Source organism: Diaporthe batatas (assembly GCF_019321695.1).
Source record: "Diaporthe batatas strain CRI 302-4 chromosome Unknown Contig00003, whole genome shotgun sequence".
NCBI lineage: Eukaryota > Fungi > Ascomycota > Sordariomycetes > Diaporthales > Diaporthaceae > Diaporthe > Diaporthe batatas.
This window is the reverse complement of record NW_025408550.1, coordinates 4,129,674-4,146,327: the sequence shown is the minus strand read 5'-3', so window position 1 is coordinate 4,146,327 and position 16,654 is coordinate 4,129,674. Positions and strand designations below refer to the sequence as shown.

The following is a 16,654-nucleotide window of genomic DNA, read 5'->3' as shown; positions in this document are numbered from 1 at the left end:
TCTCATGCACGTCAAAAAAGTGTACAATCGCACTGCCGCACCACTTTGACTAATGCACCGTAGTTAGGCAAGATCCTCAAAATTTTGACGACATTGCCCCACGAACATGGGATGTGTCGGAGTGTGAAGGCTTTACTATACCATAGTAGATACACTTTACCAACACACGACAGACCTAGGTGACTCCCCATCGCCAGTGTCTACACAGGGAACGGGTCGAGATCAGGACAGCTCTCTCAGTGTTGAAAGCCGCTGACTATGCCCCAAGTCATCATTCCCTGCTTTAGACACTATGGAGGGTTCATTCTCTCAACACATCTTTATATTCTAAGTACTTACAACCTATCTTATCTTATTAATTATCTTACCCTACACTTAATATTAGTATTAGTATGTATATTATTTAAGGCTTCTAAGTTAGAGAAAAGGTGAGCTCCCTTATAGTTTTAGGAAAGTATTATTAAAAATAATAGTTTAAGTAATAATATTCGCTACTAGGCTAGCCGGTGCAAGAAGGAAGTCCGGTTATAAAAGATGGAAGTATAACTCTATAATATTATAAAAGATATAAAGGTTTTAAAAAAAGTTAAGAATATTTATTTATTACTTTTAATAAGCTTTAACTATACTATATTTTTCCTTTATATTATATAACTATCTTTTAATTTAACTATTTATTTCTTCCTTAATAGTTTAAAGCTTATATATAAAGTCTTTAATAGCTTTATATATATCCTTATAATTCTTTTAAAGAGGAACTTTAAATCTACTCTTTCCTTTATTTTTATTATACTTTTTATAAGTATGTGTATATAGGTGACTGGGGGCCCCACTAGCTGCCTGCTGCTTAGTCATCCAGTGTGGCCCATTTGCCCACACCCTTTAAGACTTAAACCTTCCCCCTACAATCCCTTCAAACCTTTCCCCTTATATAGAAGGTAGCGCCATCTTAATCTAAATTAATATATTAAGGATAGTTACTTTATCTCTATTTCCCCTCTCGTGATAGTTTTCTATATTATTAAAGAGTTAATAATTATTAATAATAAGAGTATAAATTTAAAGAAGGATAAGTTTATTATACTCTTTTTTTATCTTTTTATAAATTACTTTTAAGACTTTCTTTAAGAGTTTTAATACTTTATTATAAAAGTTTTAAAGGTAGTATATTATAAATTATTTCTTTATTTTAAATTCTTTTAAAATTAATTATATATTTAAATAAAAGTTATAATACTTATTTAATAAAGGTCTTATTAATATATATATATTTAAAGAGATAATTTTTAATTAAGTTTTTTTAATATAATTTATTTATATAATAACTATTTTTAAACTTAATTTTATTATATAACTTCTTTATAATAATTAAATTATAAATTACTTTTATTTATAATTCTAATTAATATTATTATTAAAATAATACCCTTTAACTTTATTTATATATTATAAAGTTAAGACTATAAATACTTATTATATTATAATTATTATTATTAATATTATATTCTTTTAAATATTAGGTTTTGAGTGTTTATTATTATATAAAGTGTTATATATATTCTTAAATATATATAAAATAAAAGTAAAATTATATTACTTTTAATAATCTTTAAAGTAATAATTCTTTTTAATTAAATAAAATATATAAAATTATTTAATATTTAATATATTTAATTTAAATAATATTAAATTAAATCTCCTAAATTTAAATCAAAAATATTTATCTATTTTCGGAGCTACTTGTCGAAAGAGTGCAGATTTATATATGAAGCAGACTGAGATAGATCCCTTGATCTGACGTAACTGTGGAATGTCGGTTCCCTCTGGTGATCTGGGGCATTCGAACATCACTACGTCATCAGCCATATCACCATCTGGTGGCACTGCTCTTGCTTCTCACCACCACCTGTGCGCGTCTAAACTCAATCCTTCAACCGTCGAAATTACCAGCAAGTGGAGGCCATGCCATAGAAAACGCGTCATTGTGACTTACAGTCTACCAGCTTTGAAATTTGACAACTTATTGACCTCGGGATCCTTAACTATAACCGAACACTTTGGAACGGTCATCGACAACGTTCAGCAAAAATGGCGGAAACCCACCATTTCGACATCTCCAAATTGTTCTCAGTACAAGGCTGGGTGTGCGTTGTTACGGGAGGAGGCACTGGCATCGGCTTGATGGCAACGCAAGCCCTAGCAGCGAACGGCGCTAAGGTGTACATCACAGGTCGGCGGACTGAAGCGCTGGAGAACGCTGCCAAGAAGCACAATCCAAGTTTCTCGACTGGAGGCAAGATCATCCCGGTGGGACCATGCGATGTGAGAAAGAAAGAAGACCTCGAAAAGATCGTGGACGACCTTCAAACCAAGCACGGCGAGAAGTACATCAACCTGCTGGTCTGCAATGCTGGCGTTTCGGGGACCAAGGCGGAGCCCGAGGAGGTCGACGCCTCCGACCTCAAGAAGAAGCTCTGGGACAACGAGAGCGTTGAGGCATGGCAGAGCACCTTTGAGACCGACGTGACGAGTATCTATTTCACTACTGTTGCTTTCCTCCCGCTCCTGCAGGCAAGCCTCCAGCCAAAGGGGCCCTTGGAGCGGTTCCAGCCCAGTGTGGTTACAATCTCGAGCATGTCAGGCCTGATGAGACACGCTCAGGGTCACTTCTCATACAATGCCGCCAAGGGAGCCACAGTTCACCTGTCAAAGCTCATGTCTGCTGAGTTCCAGCAGACTGGCATCAGGGTGAACTCGATTGCACCAGGTCAGTAGGTCCGCGGGAATGTAAACATGAGGATCTTGCTGACTTTTTAATCGCTCAAAAGGCTACTTTCCCTCAGAGATGACAGCAAAGAGCTCGGACGACAAGCAGAAGAGCGAGCTGCCTGCAGAGAAGGTCCAGGAGAAGGGACATGTTCCAGCAGAGAGGGGCGGGAGAGACGAGGAGATGGGCATGACTCTACTCTACCTGGCAAGGAACGGCTACGTCAACGGGGAAATCATTGCCGTTGATGGTGGAGTTTTGAACGTGGTATCTGGTCGCTAACGGGAGGAACTTGTGTATGGGTGGGGAAATTTTCATTTTCTTCCTCAGGCCTTCGTGGAATATGTACAACTGGCATCGGGAACATGCAAAAACGGCATTTCTTTTAAAGTCTTTGGACCGATGCCAGTGTTATTCCCAAGCTGTCCTTCTCATCGCGTGCTAAGTCAACTTCCAACTCTCATCAAAATGCTTTCTTTCTCCTGCAATCATGCGGCTCCTCGCTGGGCGGCCGTACCTTCAAGGAGGCAAATCCCACCCGCAAGTCCCGACCATTCCAGGCAGTGTAGTACTGCTTTAAGAGGGGAGATCCAATCACCCATACTCCTCTACCATCTTCGTGAACCTGACCGCGCCGGGAGTTGGTAATCACACCCTGGCAAATCCCTTCTTTTCCGGGATACGGGCCGAGGTTGATGGACCGGCCCGGTAGAGTAACCTTGAGCTGAGTCGTTGCTCCATCGTAGCCGAAAAGGAATGTAATATCCAAAGTGATGCTCTCCATTATTGCACACGGGGCTCCCCAAGTGCCAACAGGATCTATCTGGTAGATGTCGGGTGAAATTGTGGCGTAGATATCCCGGGCGACCTGGTAAGTAGGAGCCTGCATGTGTGCCGTGCCTGTGTCTAGAACACTGAGCGCTTGTGGGTAAACAACCTTGGCCGTGCTGTTGTCGACGGCAGTGAGGAGCTGCTCGCCGCCGATGAAGACGGTCTGGATATCCAGTATCCAGGTTGGTCTTTCGACTGCCAGTTCTTTGTTCAATTCAAGGAAGATCAGCTCCCCTTCATATTTAGTTTTATCAACCCCGCCAAGGGTCAGCTGGCCGCCAGTAACCTGTCCTGGTGGAGTGTAGATGCCAAAGACAGGATCGGCAAGTAGTCCTGCATCATACAATGCCCACTCGAGTCCCGGGCCCGCTCCGTTATCAGCCTCGATGGGAAGGCCCAGGATTCCATCGATATCTCCCTGGTCGCTAAATGACGCATCTTGTTGATCGCACAAGATGAATCGATATTTGTCCGTCGTCAGACCCTGTATGCTTACAGAGTCACTCGCATTGGCGCAGCTGGCCAGCACGGGACCCGAGACCGGAATGGTGTCTCCGCTTGTCCCGAATCCGATCTCTTCGAATGAGTCCTCCGACCATGAAAATGTGGCGGACTTGGAAAAGTCGAACAGAGTTTGCTGGCCGCAGGTGGTGCAGTTGCCCGCGGGCAGAAGCAGCCTTGTGGAGCCGGTATCGATCAAGACATTGCTGCTCATTCCATATTAGCCAAACACTACAAGTCCGTAGGCGAGTTATATTTTTCTAGTGGCCTGCGATCTACACATACAATTCTTGACGAGGCGTGCCGACAGAGATCTTGGTATACCACTGCAAGTCGGTCTTTCCATTATTCTTCGTGTGGTCCGTCAATGGTACGTTGATGACACTTGCCCGGTTGTCTTTTCGGAACAAGTGGTTACTGCTGAGTTTCGTAGCTAATACTTTGGCTAAGACAGGCGCCACGAAGACTCCCGCCGTGGCCAGGAGCTTACTGATGCGCATTTCGAGTTCGTTATTCTGGTATAGATTCTTAGCGACACTGCGATGACTGGTACTGCCGTCAAACTTGACCTCTCGTAGCAACAGTCTCAGGAAAACGGTCAACGCAGAGGAGTACAGGGCTTTTCGACATGAAGATTGACGGAAGTTGTCCTCAGAATCATGCGAGACACATGGAAAAGATAGATGAGGTCTGAAAAGTTCATGAAGCGAGGGGCATCTTATAAATCGGCGACCTGGAGTTTCTGCAAGGCGTGTGCATTCCCCATGCACTTCTAAAGTTCTAGAACAATATTTGTCCTCGGTAGGGATAATGCGCCAAGTCAGGCAATTTGCCGTGGCGTACAAAGGTATTACATTACTGAAGCCAGAACCACGAGCCGTCAGCCAATTAAAAGAGCCCACTTTTGGGAACAATCCTAAGCAACAATACGCCCGGCTGAAGACATCTCCTCACCCCCTTGACACCATGTTTATACCCTCCAGACTGATTGATGACTACGGCTTTGGAGTTTGACAAGACATGTGGGTTTTGATGAGCAAATTTCATGTATGTGTTTCCCTAGGTAGCTAAATTGTCTCTTCGATATGGACAGTGTCTTCCGAAAAATCTCTCAACATTTAAAGTTCAACGCGATATACTTTTATTAGCATTGTATTTCTTTTTAGCTAGTAGGTCTCGAGTGTTTACCACTATATTAAGCCGCCACATATATGAGGATTAGAAACAAAACCACAAACCACCTAATGTGTACATGGCATCCTATGGGATGACCTCATATGGGATACCCCCCTTGGAACCGACTTCTTTGAAACTGCCTCCTAAGGGATGGCTTCTTGCATACTTGGCTTCCAAGGTTTCTAGAACACCGCTATCTCGAAGACATCCTCGGGAAGAGGGAATTGAGTTAAGCCAGGGGACTGGATTCCTAAATGGGCGTTCCGATGTTGATGAAGGAGTGGTTGTATTCCAGTAATAATTGATCTTGGAGTGTTAGTTGCGTGCATCGGACTGCTGGCCGACAAGAGAGAGTGCATATTGGGGGGGGGGGGCTGCTGCTCGTCGATTTGTGAAGGGTTCGGGTATCTAGGAACGTTGCGGCAAGCCAATTTTTGATCAGCCAATAAGGCCAAGACGGACTTGGATGTTGTCTCCAGCCCACTTTGCCTGCTCCCAAGACTTCTCACCGGACTTCAGAGGGAAGTCACTCGACTCCAAGGGCAGACGGAGCAGCGGAGCATTCGCCAGGATGGAGGAGCTATCCATCGAGCCACGTGGTATCTTCTGGCAGCAGGACTTCATAACCGCGGAGCACGAGCAAAATCTCATCGACATCTTCCGCCAGCTCGAGTGGCCTGATCGAACCGGTCGCATCTCTATCCATTTCGGTTACACCTTTGACTATAAGACATTCGGCGTCGATCCGAACATTCCCTTCAAGGAGTTTCCAGTCTGGCTTCAGCCACTGATACCCACTCATGAGGGCCGTCCGCCCGAACAAGTCTGTCTGCAGCACTACCCACCGGGAGCCGGCATCCCACCCCACGTCGACACCCATTCGACCTATGACCAGCTGTATGCTCTCTCTATAGGCGCACCGGTCTTCATGCAATTCAGAAAGGGAGATCGCCGGGTCGACGTCGACCTGACCCCCCGCAGTCTGATGAAAATGTCTGGAGACTCCCGCCTGCATTGGACCCACTCCATCAAGAAGCGCAAGACTGACGTCCTCGACGATGGAACTGTGCGGCCGCGAGAGGACCGTTGGAGTATCACCTATCGCTGGTTGAGGCCTGGTGCCGAGTGTCCATGCGGCGACTCCGAGCTCTGCGACTCTGCCCAGAAGCGGATGGGCATCGAGCGAGAATATCGCTGGAAGCAGTATGAGGCGAGCCAAGACGCTACCGGCCCGGGCGCATCAGAAGATCCAAACCAGGACCATCCACCTGCGCTGTAAGAGCCTCAAAAAACACCGCTCTTGCGCAGCAGCTGGGAACGGACGCTCTGCCGTGGTTATCCGTCGCATCAGTGCATAGCGCCTTAGCTTACGGCTTGCTTTCCCAGGACATGCGACTCGTCAGAAGTCTGAGGCGAGTAAAGCTCGAGCAAAACTCTCACGTACTTGAGCACAACCTTCGTCGAGATGGTGTGCTCCAATCGTCGTTGGCACCCCTGTTTGCAAAACTGGATACAGACCTTTTGAGAGGGTCATTGCACATTATCAAAACGTCCCTTGATACAGGTCATGGCAGCAGCGACCGGCGCCTATTAGCGAGCCGCGATGGTCCAGGATGTCGGGGTTGAGCCCACGAGAGATCTGCCGATCTGCACCGCGGTGGTAAACGCAGTCGCTTGATCTACCCGATCAAGCCTCCAGTATGCAGGGGGTTGACCAGTCACGTGGTTTGGACCCAGTCTTTCGATGGAGAGACCTACGTACCTCAGGACGTCCGGAGGCTTGCAGCTCCTACAGCAAGTTCTCGAGCAGTTGACCGTTTCAATACTAGCTGCGGTCGTCTGTCTTCCAAGGTTGGGCGAAGCTCAGAGACATACTGCTTCGGGGCATGACTGGAAGCTTGCTTTCCGGGTCGACGCTGACGCTGCCAATTTCCTGGGTAGTGATTCTCCTCAAGTACAAGCCGGGCAGAGGATGAAACGTATGTCTTAGTCTAAGCTCATAAGGCAGTGCCAAGTGAGCTTGTCCTCATCAAGGTGGGGCCGGCATGTAAAGTTCAAAACACTACCAGCCCCAGACAAGCCCTTTCAGCACAGACACAACTATTGGACGACTGCACTCCTTATGCCGTTGGATGCGATATTCAGCCAGCCACCCAGCCCTCGCATAATATACCCTGGTGTTCTTGTCATTTAGGGTTTCGGATGACTCGCTCCCTTCCTTCCTAGCAACACACGAACTCCCAGGGAACGGCACTGGACCACTGACGAACCGCTTCGTTGGGCAGCCTGATCCCGGAAACACGTTGGGCTGTCGGCCCTTGAGACGATCGGAGCCAGGGGGGCGCGCGGAGGATCATAAGCTTCTTGTTTGGTTTCGTCACTCGAACCTATCGCGAAGCAGGCAGGTGTGGACTCTACTACCTGCCATCTGTCCTGACCTGTCCACCTGTCCACGCTGTCTCCCGGAATGATCTCGGCCGCAACCTAAGTGACAGACGAGATCAGACGCGCAGGCGCAAGCGCGGATCTCGTCGGAATTGGGGTGCAACCAGTACATATGGTGCCCCTCGTCCGTCTTCTGTTTGTCTAAATAGGTTTCGAGCGCCATCCTTAGTTACACATTCTTGCTGTCGCTCCCGCGTCACTTACTCACGAGCAAGGCTCGTCTGGACAAGCTTCCTTAATCTCATTCGTGTCATTCACTCGATTAATACCAGGCCGGTCCTGTGCTGTACAAACCTGTTTCAAGTGGCCAGCCCATTCCTTATATGCAAGATGCACGCATCAACGTCAACTATCTTTAACGTATTTGTATACATGGGGCTGGGCGCCGCCCAGATCATCCCTCATCAGCCTCGGAGTGAAACGATGGAGCCCCCGGCGGCGATGAACGCCCCGCAACCTGCTGCTCCAGTCATGGCCGACCCGGCCGCCGCGGCCGCAGCGGAGGCGTCAGGTGCGCCGGCCCCAGGAGGCGGGGCTGCCCCAGGAGCCGGTGCGGCCCCAGGAGCCGCCGGCGGCACGATGAACGCCCTCTGCGCGCAGGGCACGATCCTGGCGCAGGGCATCGCGCTCAATATCGCCGACCAGCAGCAGGAGCTCGCCACGGCCAACTCGCTGGCCACGATCTTGGCGGCCAACCCGGTTGACACGGCGGCGTACGGGGCTGCGAGGACGGACCTGCTCAAGTTCATCAACAACGGCATCGCCATCCGCGAGATGAACCAGCTCATCACGCCGCAGGAGAGCCAGGCCACACCTGGCATCGCCACCGTCGCCAACGCGCAGCTCACGGAGCTGGGTCTGGCTAACAACCTCTCGGTCCAGGGCGGCGACAACGTCGCGGGCAATATGCAGATCGTACAGACGCTGCAGATGGATTTCATGGGCGGCATCATGCAGAATATGAAGAACATGGCTGCTGTGAGTGGCATACCGGCCTGACCGTTTCGCCACGAAGCGCGTGACATTGGGTACTAACACTTGTCTTCCTAGGCCATGTCCGCTTGCGGCGGCATGCAGGCGCCAGGCGCCGCGCCGGCTGCTATGCCAGCACCGCCTCAGGCAGCGGAGCCTGCTCCGGCTGCTCCAGCTGCTCCAGTCCCGGCAGCCGGAGGAGAGACGGCAGCCTCGCAGCAAAACGCAACGTCCTCTTCTTCTTCATCTTCGGGCACGAAAGGCTCTGGGGCTGAGGGTTCCGGGGCTGAGGGTGCTGGGGCTGCCAAAGCCGCCGAGTTAGTTGCTGCCAAGGTTGGGAGGTCTGCCAAGTTTTTCACCGTGTAACGGCGCTGGCCTTGCGGTGGCGTGGGCAGCGTACTGGGGGTAGTTTTTAGGCTCTTCACGGTCGGGACCTTGTTGTAAATACGGTCATTCTTCAGACGTACAGTCACAAATGCTATCCTTCTTTGGTCTCGGTGACGCGGGCTTAAATCGGTTCTGTTGTGACCTGTGACCGGCCTGCCCTGTGGTGTCTCTTGATACATTGGACCAGCCCTTGCTAGTACACACATTGGAATCCCCTTTTTGATCGGAATAATACCCGAAAACTTGTCCATCATTTCATCGTGTCACGTTCCATTCAAATCATACCCTGGTCCGGCAACCCTTTGCAAATCCGCCATTGTCTCCCAAGATTAAGCACCGAAGACCTGTCTTACCCCCTCAGCCTCCTCTGGCGTGATGGCCAGATCCAGCAGCTCGTTCGCCCGGTCAAGCGTGCCCTGATCGATCCCGGCCTCGAACACCAAGTCCTCTTCCGCATAGTTGAGTCGCGACAGTGTGAGTAGGTACTTTTGCGGTGCACCGTGCGACGTCGACAGCTTGGCGCGCATATCAGTGTGTGCTGATGTCGCCGGGTCGGTGACAAGCGTGTGGAGGAGTAATATCACCGACGACGCAATTTTGTACAGGAGCGGTGTTGGGCTGGGATCCAGGGGTGTCTGCGGCGACTGATCTGGCGTTGGCAACGCCTCCGGCTCCGCGTCGTCTTCGTCTAGTGCGATTGGCCGATTGGCAGTGCCCTCGTCCACCCCTTCCATCATCTCAGAGTCGGCAGGTGGCTTCTCTGGCTGTGGCTCTCCATGCTCCTTTTCTTCTTCTTCGTCCCCGTCAAACGCAGGTTGGATAAGCTCCACTGGAACATCCATGTCGTACAGTGCGTCGATCGCTCCGCATAGGACGTTCACTAGTCTTGGTATGGCAACATCACTGAGCGCCAGCTGTCTCGCCCCCAAGCCAGACTGTGCAAAGGCCATCAGTGTTCTCAAAGCCGCCAGCCTCACAGCACACTGGCGATGCCCAAAGGATCCCGACGGCTCGCCCGGGGCCGCCCAGCTCCGAGGCTCGTGCATCATCTTGGAAACGCGCTCTATGAGTGCCTGCGCCACGAAGACCGGGTCGCGGTCCGGCTCGCCGGTGATCGGCCCTATGGAGTCGGCAAGACAAGACGTGCAGAGTAAGCTCAGCATGCCGAGGAAGTCGTCGCGCGGTTGCTTAGGCGAAAGCATCAACAGTACAAAGTCAATTCGCATGAGCTTCCAGTAAAGTCTCTGTGGCGAATCCCGGTCGGGGCCAAGGTCCAGGGGATGTTGCGGATCGAGCAGGTAGGAGTCGGTGCAGCCAAGAGCGGCGAGGTACATGAGCTGCAATGTGCCTTCGGTATCAATGTTCAGAACTAGGTGTTGTATCGTCTCATCCGCGCTGGACGCCGAAGCACCATCTTGACTTTCGAACCGCGGGACAGCGAGCAGGAATATTGTGGTCTGCGCAACGGGGACCAGGGTCGAGGTAATATAGGGTGCGACTGATATGGTGTTTAGCTGCAGAATGAAGGTGATCAGGGCCACCAGCTCATAGATCGGCTCATAGTATTTCTCCCGGAGACACTGGTCCCACAGGTCTATGATCATCTCACAGAAGTCGATCAGCAACCGAACGGGATCACGAGGATCGCCGAGCGAGGGCAGCTTCTGGAAGATGATACCGGCAAAGGACTGCTCAGAATCCGAGGGGAAGCTGTATCGAGCAAGTAGGTCAAATGTCAAAGGCTGTCCATGGATGGCGCCATGATCTAGGACCAGTCGCAGCAAATCGTACGGGAGGGCACTTGGGCGGAGGCTCGAGCCCGGCGCCTCGTACTGTGTAGCAGCAGGAGCAGCATCGGCCATGACAGTGTCATCTTCCACCTCGAGAGCGGCCACCGGACTGTCGATGGCGGGCCTTTTCCTCTTGGCCCTGCTCGGAGTCCTATCGCCTGGGGCCAGGATAGAGCCCTTGCCCTTGCCCTTTCCCCCTCCCTGCGCCTTGGAGGGACTGGGCAGTATTTCCACATCGTCGAAGCCATCTGCAATATTTTTGAAACTGTTCGCTTTGTTCTTCCTGGGGGTTGAGAAAGTTGCCTCTGTGGGTTCCTTGCGGCCCTTCTTTGACTTCTGTAGCTCCTCTCTCAAATCCTGCCGAGTGAATTGCAACTCTGTGGCAGCAGCCTTCTCCGCGTGGACAGCAGCCTCAACAAGGCGTTCTTGTTTGGCCAGGGCCTCGGCGTTCTGCTTCTTGAGCTTGGACACTTCTGCCTCGTGGGTTGCAACAGACCTCTCGTATTTGGAGCGCACAATAGACGTCTCCCCACGGGCTGAACGCAAGTCATTCTCGAGGGCTCTGACACGGGCCTGGAGTGCAGCGAGTTGTGGGTCCCGGTTTTGCTGTATGGGCGCTGGCTGTTGTTGTGAGGCCTGGCTTTGCGGGTAGGTGGGACGCGACGATGATGGTGGTGGAGGTCGAGGTGGTGGTTGACTTGGGCGGGTATACGGTGGGTGGGTTGGTGGAGGAGCAAAGCGGTTCGTAGTGGATGGGGGAGGGGGAGGTCCCATGTGAAGGGGCACCGTTGCGCGAGGAGGGACGGGTCGACCGGACGAGGCAGTGGCTGGCTGCTGCCATCGTGGCTGTTGGACTGCGCGGGCAGGCTGCAAGGAATTGTCCTGCACAAGCGAGGAGGGCTGGGCAGGGGACTGTCTCTCCCTCTCGACAGAATGGCGGACGGGCAGGTGGGCAGCCTCGTCTATGACAACGGTGTCGTCCAGGTCATCGTCCTCGAGCCCGTAGTCGTCGTCGTTCACAGGCACGGGCTGGGTGGGGGCGAGCTGCCGGGCCTGCGTCAGCTGGATGGCATTGTTCTCCAGCTCCTGGAGGGTCGTGGCGTTGAGGTCGTCGAAGCCGTCATCGGAGAAGTCGTCCATGTCTCCATTGGCGACGCGCCTGGTGGAGGCGGCGGAGCTTTCGCGTGGTGGGCATGGGAGGGCATGGGATGCAGAAGGGTCGTGTCTCGCTCGACCGTGAATTGGACCCCGAGGCTCACACGCGACAGGCACCCCTCCCTGTCGTCCACCCCACCTGCAGGGTCCCCACCCACAACCACGCCCGTGTCATGGGTTGGGGGTGTTTTATTCTTAGCATACCTGCTTTAGTACCACATAGTAGGTGCCTACCTACCTACCTAGGTACCTAGGTAGGAGGGCATGGGCGAGTGGATGGCAGATTGATGACTCTTTCCACGCGAGTGGGAGAGGCGTTTGAGTGGGCTCGCCAAGATTTCCGCGACCGGGTAGACTGCATACTATGGAGCGATGCACACAGCATCTGGCACGCCTCTGTGGCCATCATAGACAGGCCGTAAATGAAATGAGTAGTGGCAGTCGCGAGAAAATGGCTGTGACAAACAGTGCGAGTGGGCCGTGACAAGTCGGCATGCCACGGCAGGGGCTTGTGGGTGCCAAGACAGCGGCACCAACCACTGAAGGGCCCTTGCACACATGCCAGAACTGTCGCTTTGCAGGCTGGGGGTAGGCCACCTGTGCTATGGTTCCGCAGACAAGGGGCCTTCGAAGATTTGTCCACTTCCCCAGATCTGCCGCCCCCACGACGACGTCTTGCAGGTTCCCACGTTGCGATTATGTCCAGGTGGCAGTCCTAGGCAACTGCCTTCATCGCGATCAAAATGGCTCCCGCCATTTGCCCCAGGCATATATCCAGCCTCCTGCTGGTGCTACTCGTCGCCGTCGTCGCGCGCGTGAGTGCTGCCGACGCCGCCCAGCTTTCACTGCCCTCCTACCACTATGGCGCATCCATTGCGGTCGAGTGCATGAACCGGAGCTCGTGAGTACTCACCCACCTAACTCGTGTAGATGGATACCCGAGGGTGCGCCAGACCATTAGCGCATTCGTCCCGTATCTGGGAGCTATAGCGCGGCCGGCCTGGGACAGCTTGGGAGAGGGACACGAGACTGACAATCGCGGCGCAGAGAAACGGGCGAGCATATCGAGGACCCGGAGAACCACGAGCTGCAGTGGATACCTTTCCCAGTCTGCGAAGAGACAAACAAGCCACTCGAGTTCCACTACGGCATCGAGGCCGAAGTAAACTGCACCATCCCCATGATCAGCGACCCCTTCTTCCACCTCCTCGAGTTCTACGTCCACTCCGACGCGCCCCTCTCCTGCCGGCTCCCATCTCGCCCCCCGCCCCATGTCGAGATCGTCGACGAGAAACCCGCTGCCCAGGAGTACATCCCGTTAGTCTTCGCGCTCGCCGGCACCCTGCAGTACAGCCACATGCACATCTCGACGCACATGAACGTGCTGCTACACAGCACACCCAAGCACCATATACACCCCCACGACAGCGGAGTCCTGGACTCCGGGATCGCCTACAGCACCAGCCCTCTGAGTCATATGAACAGCGCGGCGACAAAGAAACTCATCATTGGCGACCCTCTGCCGCTGAGCTTCAGCGTGCGGTGGTTTCCCACGCCCGCCCTGCCCAAGACGGAGGGCAGGGTCGAGTGGCAGGGCATGGGAGGGCACATCTACGCGAGCACCGTCTTCTACAGTCTGGTATCGTTTCTGGCGGGCATCTGTGTGACAGCGGTCTACTTCTTTGGCATGGTATTGCCCAAGAGGCTCAGGGGTAGGGCGCTGGGAGGCGCCACCCCCTTGGGTTATGGACTCAACGGTGTTGGCAATGGCTGGGGAATACCAATGGCGAAAAGGGCTATTGACTAGATTTCTGGAGTGTGGCCAGTCTGTTCCGCCTTCGATTGTAAATACTAGGGTGTCTTCCCGGGGCCGCGTCGAAACATCGATACCATAATCAATGCCATTACTTTACAACAAGTACTGATGGTCTCCAGAGCAAATATGTCGTGTCCCACGTTGGGGGAAAGCATCTGCTGGGATCTACTGCGTCTTCTTCGTAACGTCTGGCGCCGAGAGCCGGCTGTACAGCCTCCAGTACATGTCCACAAACATCAGCGCGGCTACGAAAGAAGTCAGCGACGTCCCTGGCAATCCACCATGCTCACACATGGAAACTCACGTATCACAAGCCACGAGCCGTACAGCTGGAACAGGAAAACATTCTTCTGCTCCTGTGAGTAAACGGCCGGGTCCCAGTAGAAGACATCGTTAATGCATAGTAGGGTGCTGAACGCCGTCTCGAACGCATACACCAGCAGCACCAGCTCGAACGGGCCCGAGGTGCCCCGGCTGGCGCCCAGGCGCCATGACGCGTACAGGGCGACAGGCAGCTGGAAGCTGATCTCGACGACTGAGACCATGTGCATCCAGTTGGGCTCCGTCTCGGGCTGCACGAGCGGGTCGTTGTACGTCGCGACGTAGAAATCCTTGAGCCGCTGCAGGAAGTACAGCGGGCTGCCTGGCACCTTGTACAGCTGCGGCGGGTAGAATTGAACTGCGTCAATGACTGGGGTCTGTCAGTCAGTGGTCTACAGGTGTGAAAGGCGCAGCATGAAGCGGGAGCAAGGGGACCTGCGCATGAGACATACGGAATATGACGACGATCTGGATTACGAACCAGCCAAACCAGGCCTTGTCGCGCCAATTCTTTGGTGAGACCGCCATGATGGTTCAACGAGTCTTGTACAGTTGTTGTACAAGAAGACGCGTTACTATACACGACGTATGATCCGGAGGAAGCGGATCTGGCCTATGTTCCAAGGTTGGTTGAAAACATGCAGATTTGAGATGGCAAGGAGGGTTTCGAGACCCTGGCGGTGGCATTCAGGGGGGTTAGGAGGGGGGTTGTGTAGACTTGGCCCCCCTTTAACTTACGGATACTTGGTATTTTCTTATCATAAAATGTGTGCTAGACAGGCTTGCGCATAGGAATAAATGATATAAAGCTTAACTAAGTATTTCTGGGCTGCTAATTTCTTCACATGCATTAATGCATCCACAGCATCATATCTTGGAAATAGGAACTGATCATTGTAAGGTCCCTATGGCTTTATCACTAATATCTACTAAGTTTTAAACCACTGTCCTGCAGGAGGTCATTCAATAGGAGATTATCCCATCAATGATACTACCATAAGGTCATATCATGAGTGATTGTCCATTGGAGTTCATCCAATAGGACTTTGGGGTATCTCAGCAGGTTTTCATATGAAATATTATTCAACATTTCATCCAACAGATCATTCTGGGGAAAATTAGGCTGGGATAAATGCCTAGTTCAGATGCTTCATCACTCATGCTGTGATCGTGTGGCAGTCACCCGAGCAGACCTCATTCAAGACAGATGGCAGTAAGGTTACCTACCACTAATATTCTTGCTTCAAACCTTAATACGACATAAGCAATCAGTAGTTTCATTTCTAATAACCATACATCCAAAACATATATAGCACCTTCATACAATGGTAAACACTTAAGGTCTAGTGTTTTTTTTTTTAAAAAAAAAGGAATACATATGTAACATAATATAAGCATTCAATTCAGCTCCCCTGTATGTAATATATCGCGCGATCCTTGGAACATTGGTCCGACCTAGCATATAGACTGTAAGAGAGAGCTGCTTGTCATCGTCAGTCATTCTCCGTCAACTGTTGCATTGTTAGCGCGCACTGTTATGAGCATGTCTAGTTTCCCGTTTATAATATATTTCTCTGCTTACTGCCCCACTCGCCCACTGAATCTGGATCCGCTCTCTTGCAGCCATTTCGCTTCCATTATAGAGAACTTTTGAAGAAGCAAAATGTCTACAAGCCGAGTAAGGGCTTTATAATCATAACATGTATGTCCTTGGACATACGCGAAATAAAAGCGAAACCAGTTATTATTGTAACCTTGAAAGCGACATCATAGTGGCACTTCCATGATGTTATCGACTTTGAGTATGACATCCTCAACCGTTATATGATAGCCCTATCTAATAGACCTTTCTTCAAGTCTATTTCTTTGAGTACGTAGGTAGTCATCTCGGCTGCTAAGACCAAGTCTCAATGCGGCTCCCCTGGGCCTTCATTCAACCGCACTGTCCTCGGATTCTACTTCCCAAGTACAACTCTTCCTCAACAGCTCCAATACCAATAGTTTGGCTTCTCGTCGTAGGAGAATTGCTGGAATATGATCTCGGGCCCACCACCAATACGGGATCCTCTTCGAGCAAACCCTCGTGGGCAACCTCGAGCCATCCCTGTGTAGTTGCCTCAACTAGAGAGAGCTTTTCACAATGGGTCCGGAAAGGATAGCTGGCTTGGAATTGGTGAAGTTGGGCACATCGGCAAAGACGGCAGCAGACTCCTCCGCCCCAGCCGCTTTCTGGAAGCTCTCGAGAGAATCCCAGAGCATGGTGGTCTGGATAGCGTACGGGCCGCCAGAGGAACGCAGATCTGCCACCCAATACTGCTGCAGACCGTATTTTGTCCACTTCGCATTGACGAGGCTGATATGTTCAGATTTGTAGTAGTCAAGGTCGAACTTGGTGTCCGGCTCGTTTGGATAGACGACGGAGACTAGAGCGGAAGGCATCTTGTGTGTTATGGTCGTTGTGGTTATGTTGGGTTGGGTTGTAAACTTGAAGAT

The 16,654-nt window shown here is 51.4% G+C and overlaps 7 protein-coding genes across 7 annotated transcripts; 3 read left to right on the top strand and 4 right to left on the bottom strand.

The window, feature by feature from the left end:
• The first annotated feature begins 1,826 nt into the window (after positions 1-1,826).
• On the top strand, positions 1,827-3,358 carry KVR01_002822 (uncharacterized protein). The gene is made up of 2 exons (XM_044794579.1): positions 1,827-2,767; positions 2,829-3,358. Exons 1-2 carry the CDS (start codon positions 2,089-2,091, stop codon positions 3,047-3,049), a joined length of 900 nt encoding a protein of 299 aa, XP_044647837.1. The 5' UTR covers positions 1,827-2,088; the 3' UTR covers positions 3,050-3,358.
• On the bottom strand, positions 3,231-4,599 carry KVR01_002442 (uncharacterized protein; the record flags this gene model as incomplete). Its single annotated transcript, XM_044791920.1, has 2 exons — positions 3,231-4,305; positions 4,385-4,599. The coding sequence occupies 2 exons, from the start codon at positions 4,597-4,599 to the stop codon at positions 3,231-3,233; spliced, it is 1,290 nt and encodes a 429-aa protein (XP_044647457.1).
• A 1,247-nt stretch (positions 4,600-5,846) lies between these two features.
• On the top strand, positions 5,847-6,554 carry KVR01_003102 (uncharacterized protein; the record flags this gene model as incomplete). The annotated part of the gene is made up of 1 exon (XM_044790383.1): positions 5,847-6,554. The coding sequence occupies one exon, from the start codon at positions 5,847-5,849 to the stop codon at positions 6,552-6,554; it is 708 nt and encodes a 235-aa protein (XP_044648117.1).
• Positions 6,555-8,050: 1,496 nt separating this feature from the next.
• KVR01_003118 (uncharacterized protein) lies at positions 8,051-9,058 on the top strand (the record flags this gene model as incomplete). The annotated part of the gene is made up of 2 exons (XM_044787097.1): positions 8,051-8,698; positions 8,771-9,058. The coding sequence occupies 2 exons, from the start codon at positions 8,051-8,053 to the stop codon at positions 9,056-9,058; spliced, it is 936 nt and encodes a 311-aa protein (XP_044648133.1).
• A 350-nt stretch (positions 9,059-9,408) lies between these two features.
• On the bottom strand, positions 9,409-13,713 carry KVR01_002939 (uncharacterized protein; the record flags this gene model as incomplete). Its single annotated transcript, XM_044786606.1, has 5 exons — positions 9,409-9,908; positions 10,245-10,789; positions 10,913-11,490; positions 11,812-12,028; positions 13,703-13,713. The coding sequence occupies 5 exons, from the start codon at positions 13,711-13,713 to the stop codon at positions 9,409-9,411; spliced, it is 1,851 nt and encodes a 616-aa protein (XP_044647954.1).
• Positions 13,714-14,005: 292 nt separating this feature from the next.
• KVR01_002472 (uncharacterized protein) lies at positions 14,006-14,689 on the bottom strand (the record flags this gene model as incomplete). The annotated part of the gene is made up of 3 exons (XM_044782716.1): positions 14,006-14,085; positions 14,145-14,531; positions 14,614-14,689. The coding sequence occupies 3 exons, from the start codon at positions 14,687-14,689 to the stop codon at positions 14,006-14,008; spliced, it is 543 nt and encodes a 180-aa protein (XP_044647487.1).
• Positions 14,690-16,282: 1,593 nt separating this feature from the next.
• KVR01_002044 (uncharacterized protein) lies at positions 16,283-16,600 on the bottom strand (the record flags this gene model as incomplete). Its single annotated transcript, XM_044784130.1, has 1 exon — positions 16,283-16,600. The coding sequence occupies one exon, from the start codon at positions 16,598-16,600 to the stop codon at positions 16,283-16,285; it is 318 nt and encodes a 105-aa protein (XP_044647059.1).
• Between the last annotated feature and the right edge of the window lie 54 nt (positions 16,601-16,654).

What these genes read in the sequence shown, in the direction of transcription:
- KVR01_002822 (XM_044794579.1), top strand. Translation starts at nt 2,089, where the DNA reads ATGGCGGAAACCCACCATTTCGACATCTCCAAATTGTTCTCAGTACAA. An exon ending in GGTGAACTCGATTGCACCAG is followed by an intron (nt 2,768 to 2,828) that starts GTCAGTAGGTCC and finishes ATCGCTCAAAAG; the next exon opens with GCTACTTTCCCTCAGAGATG.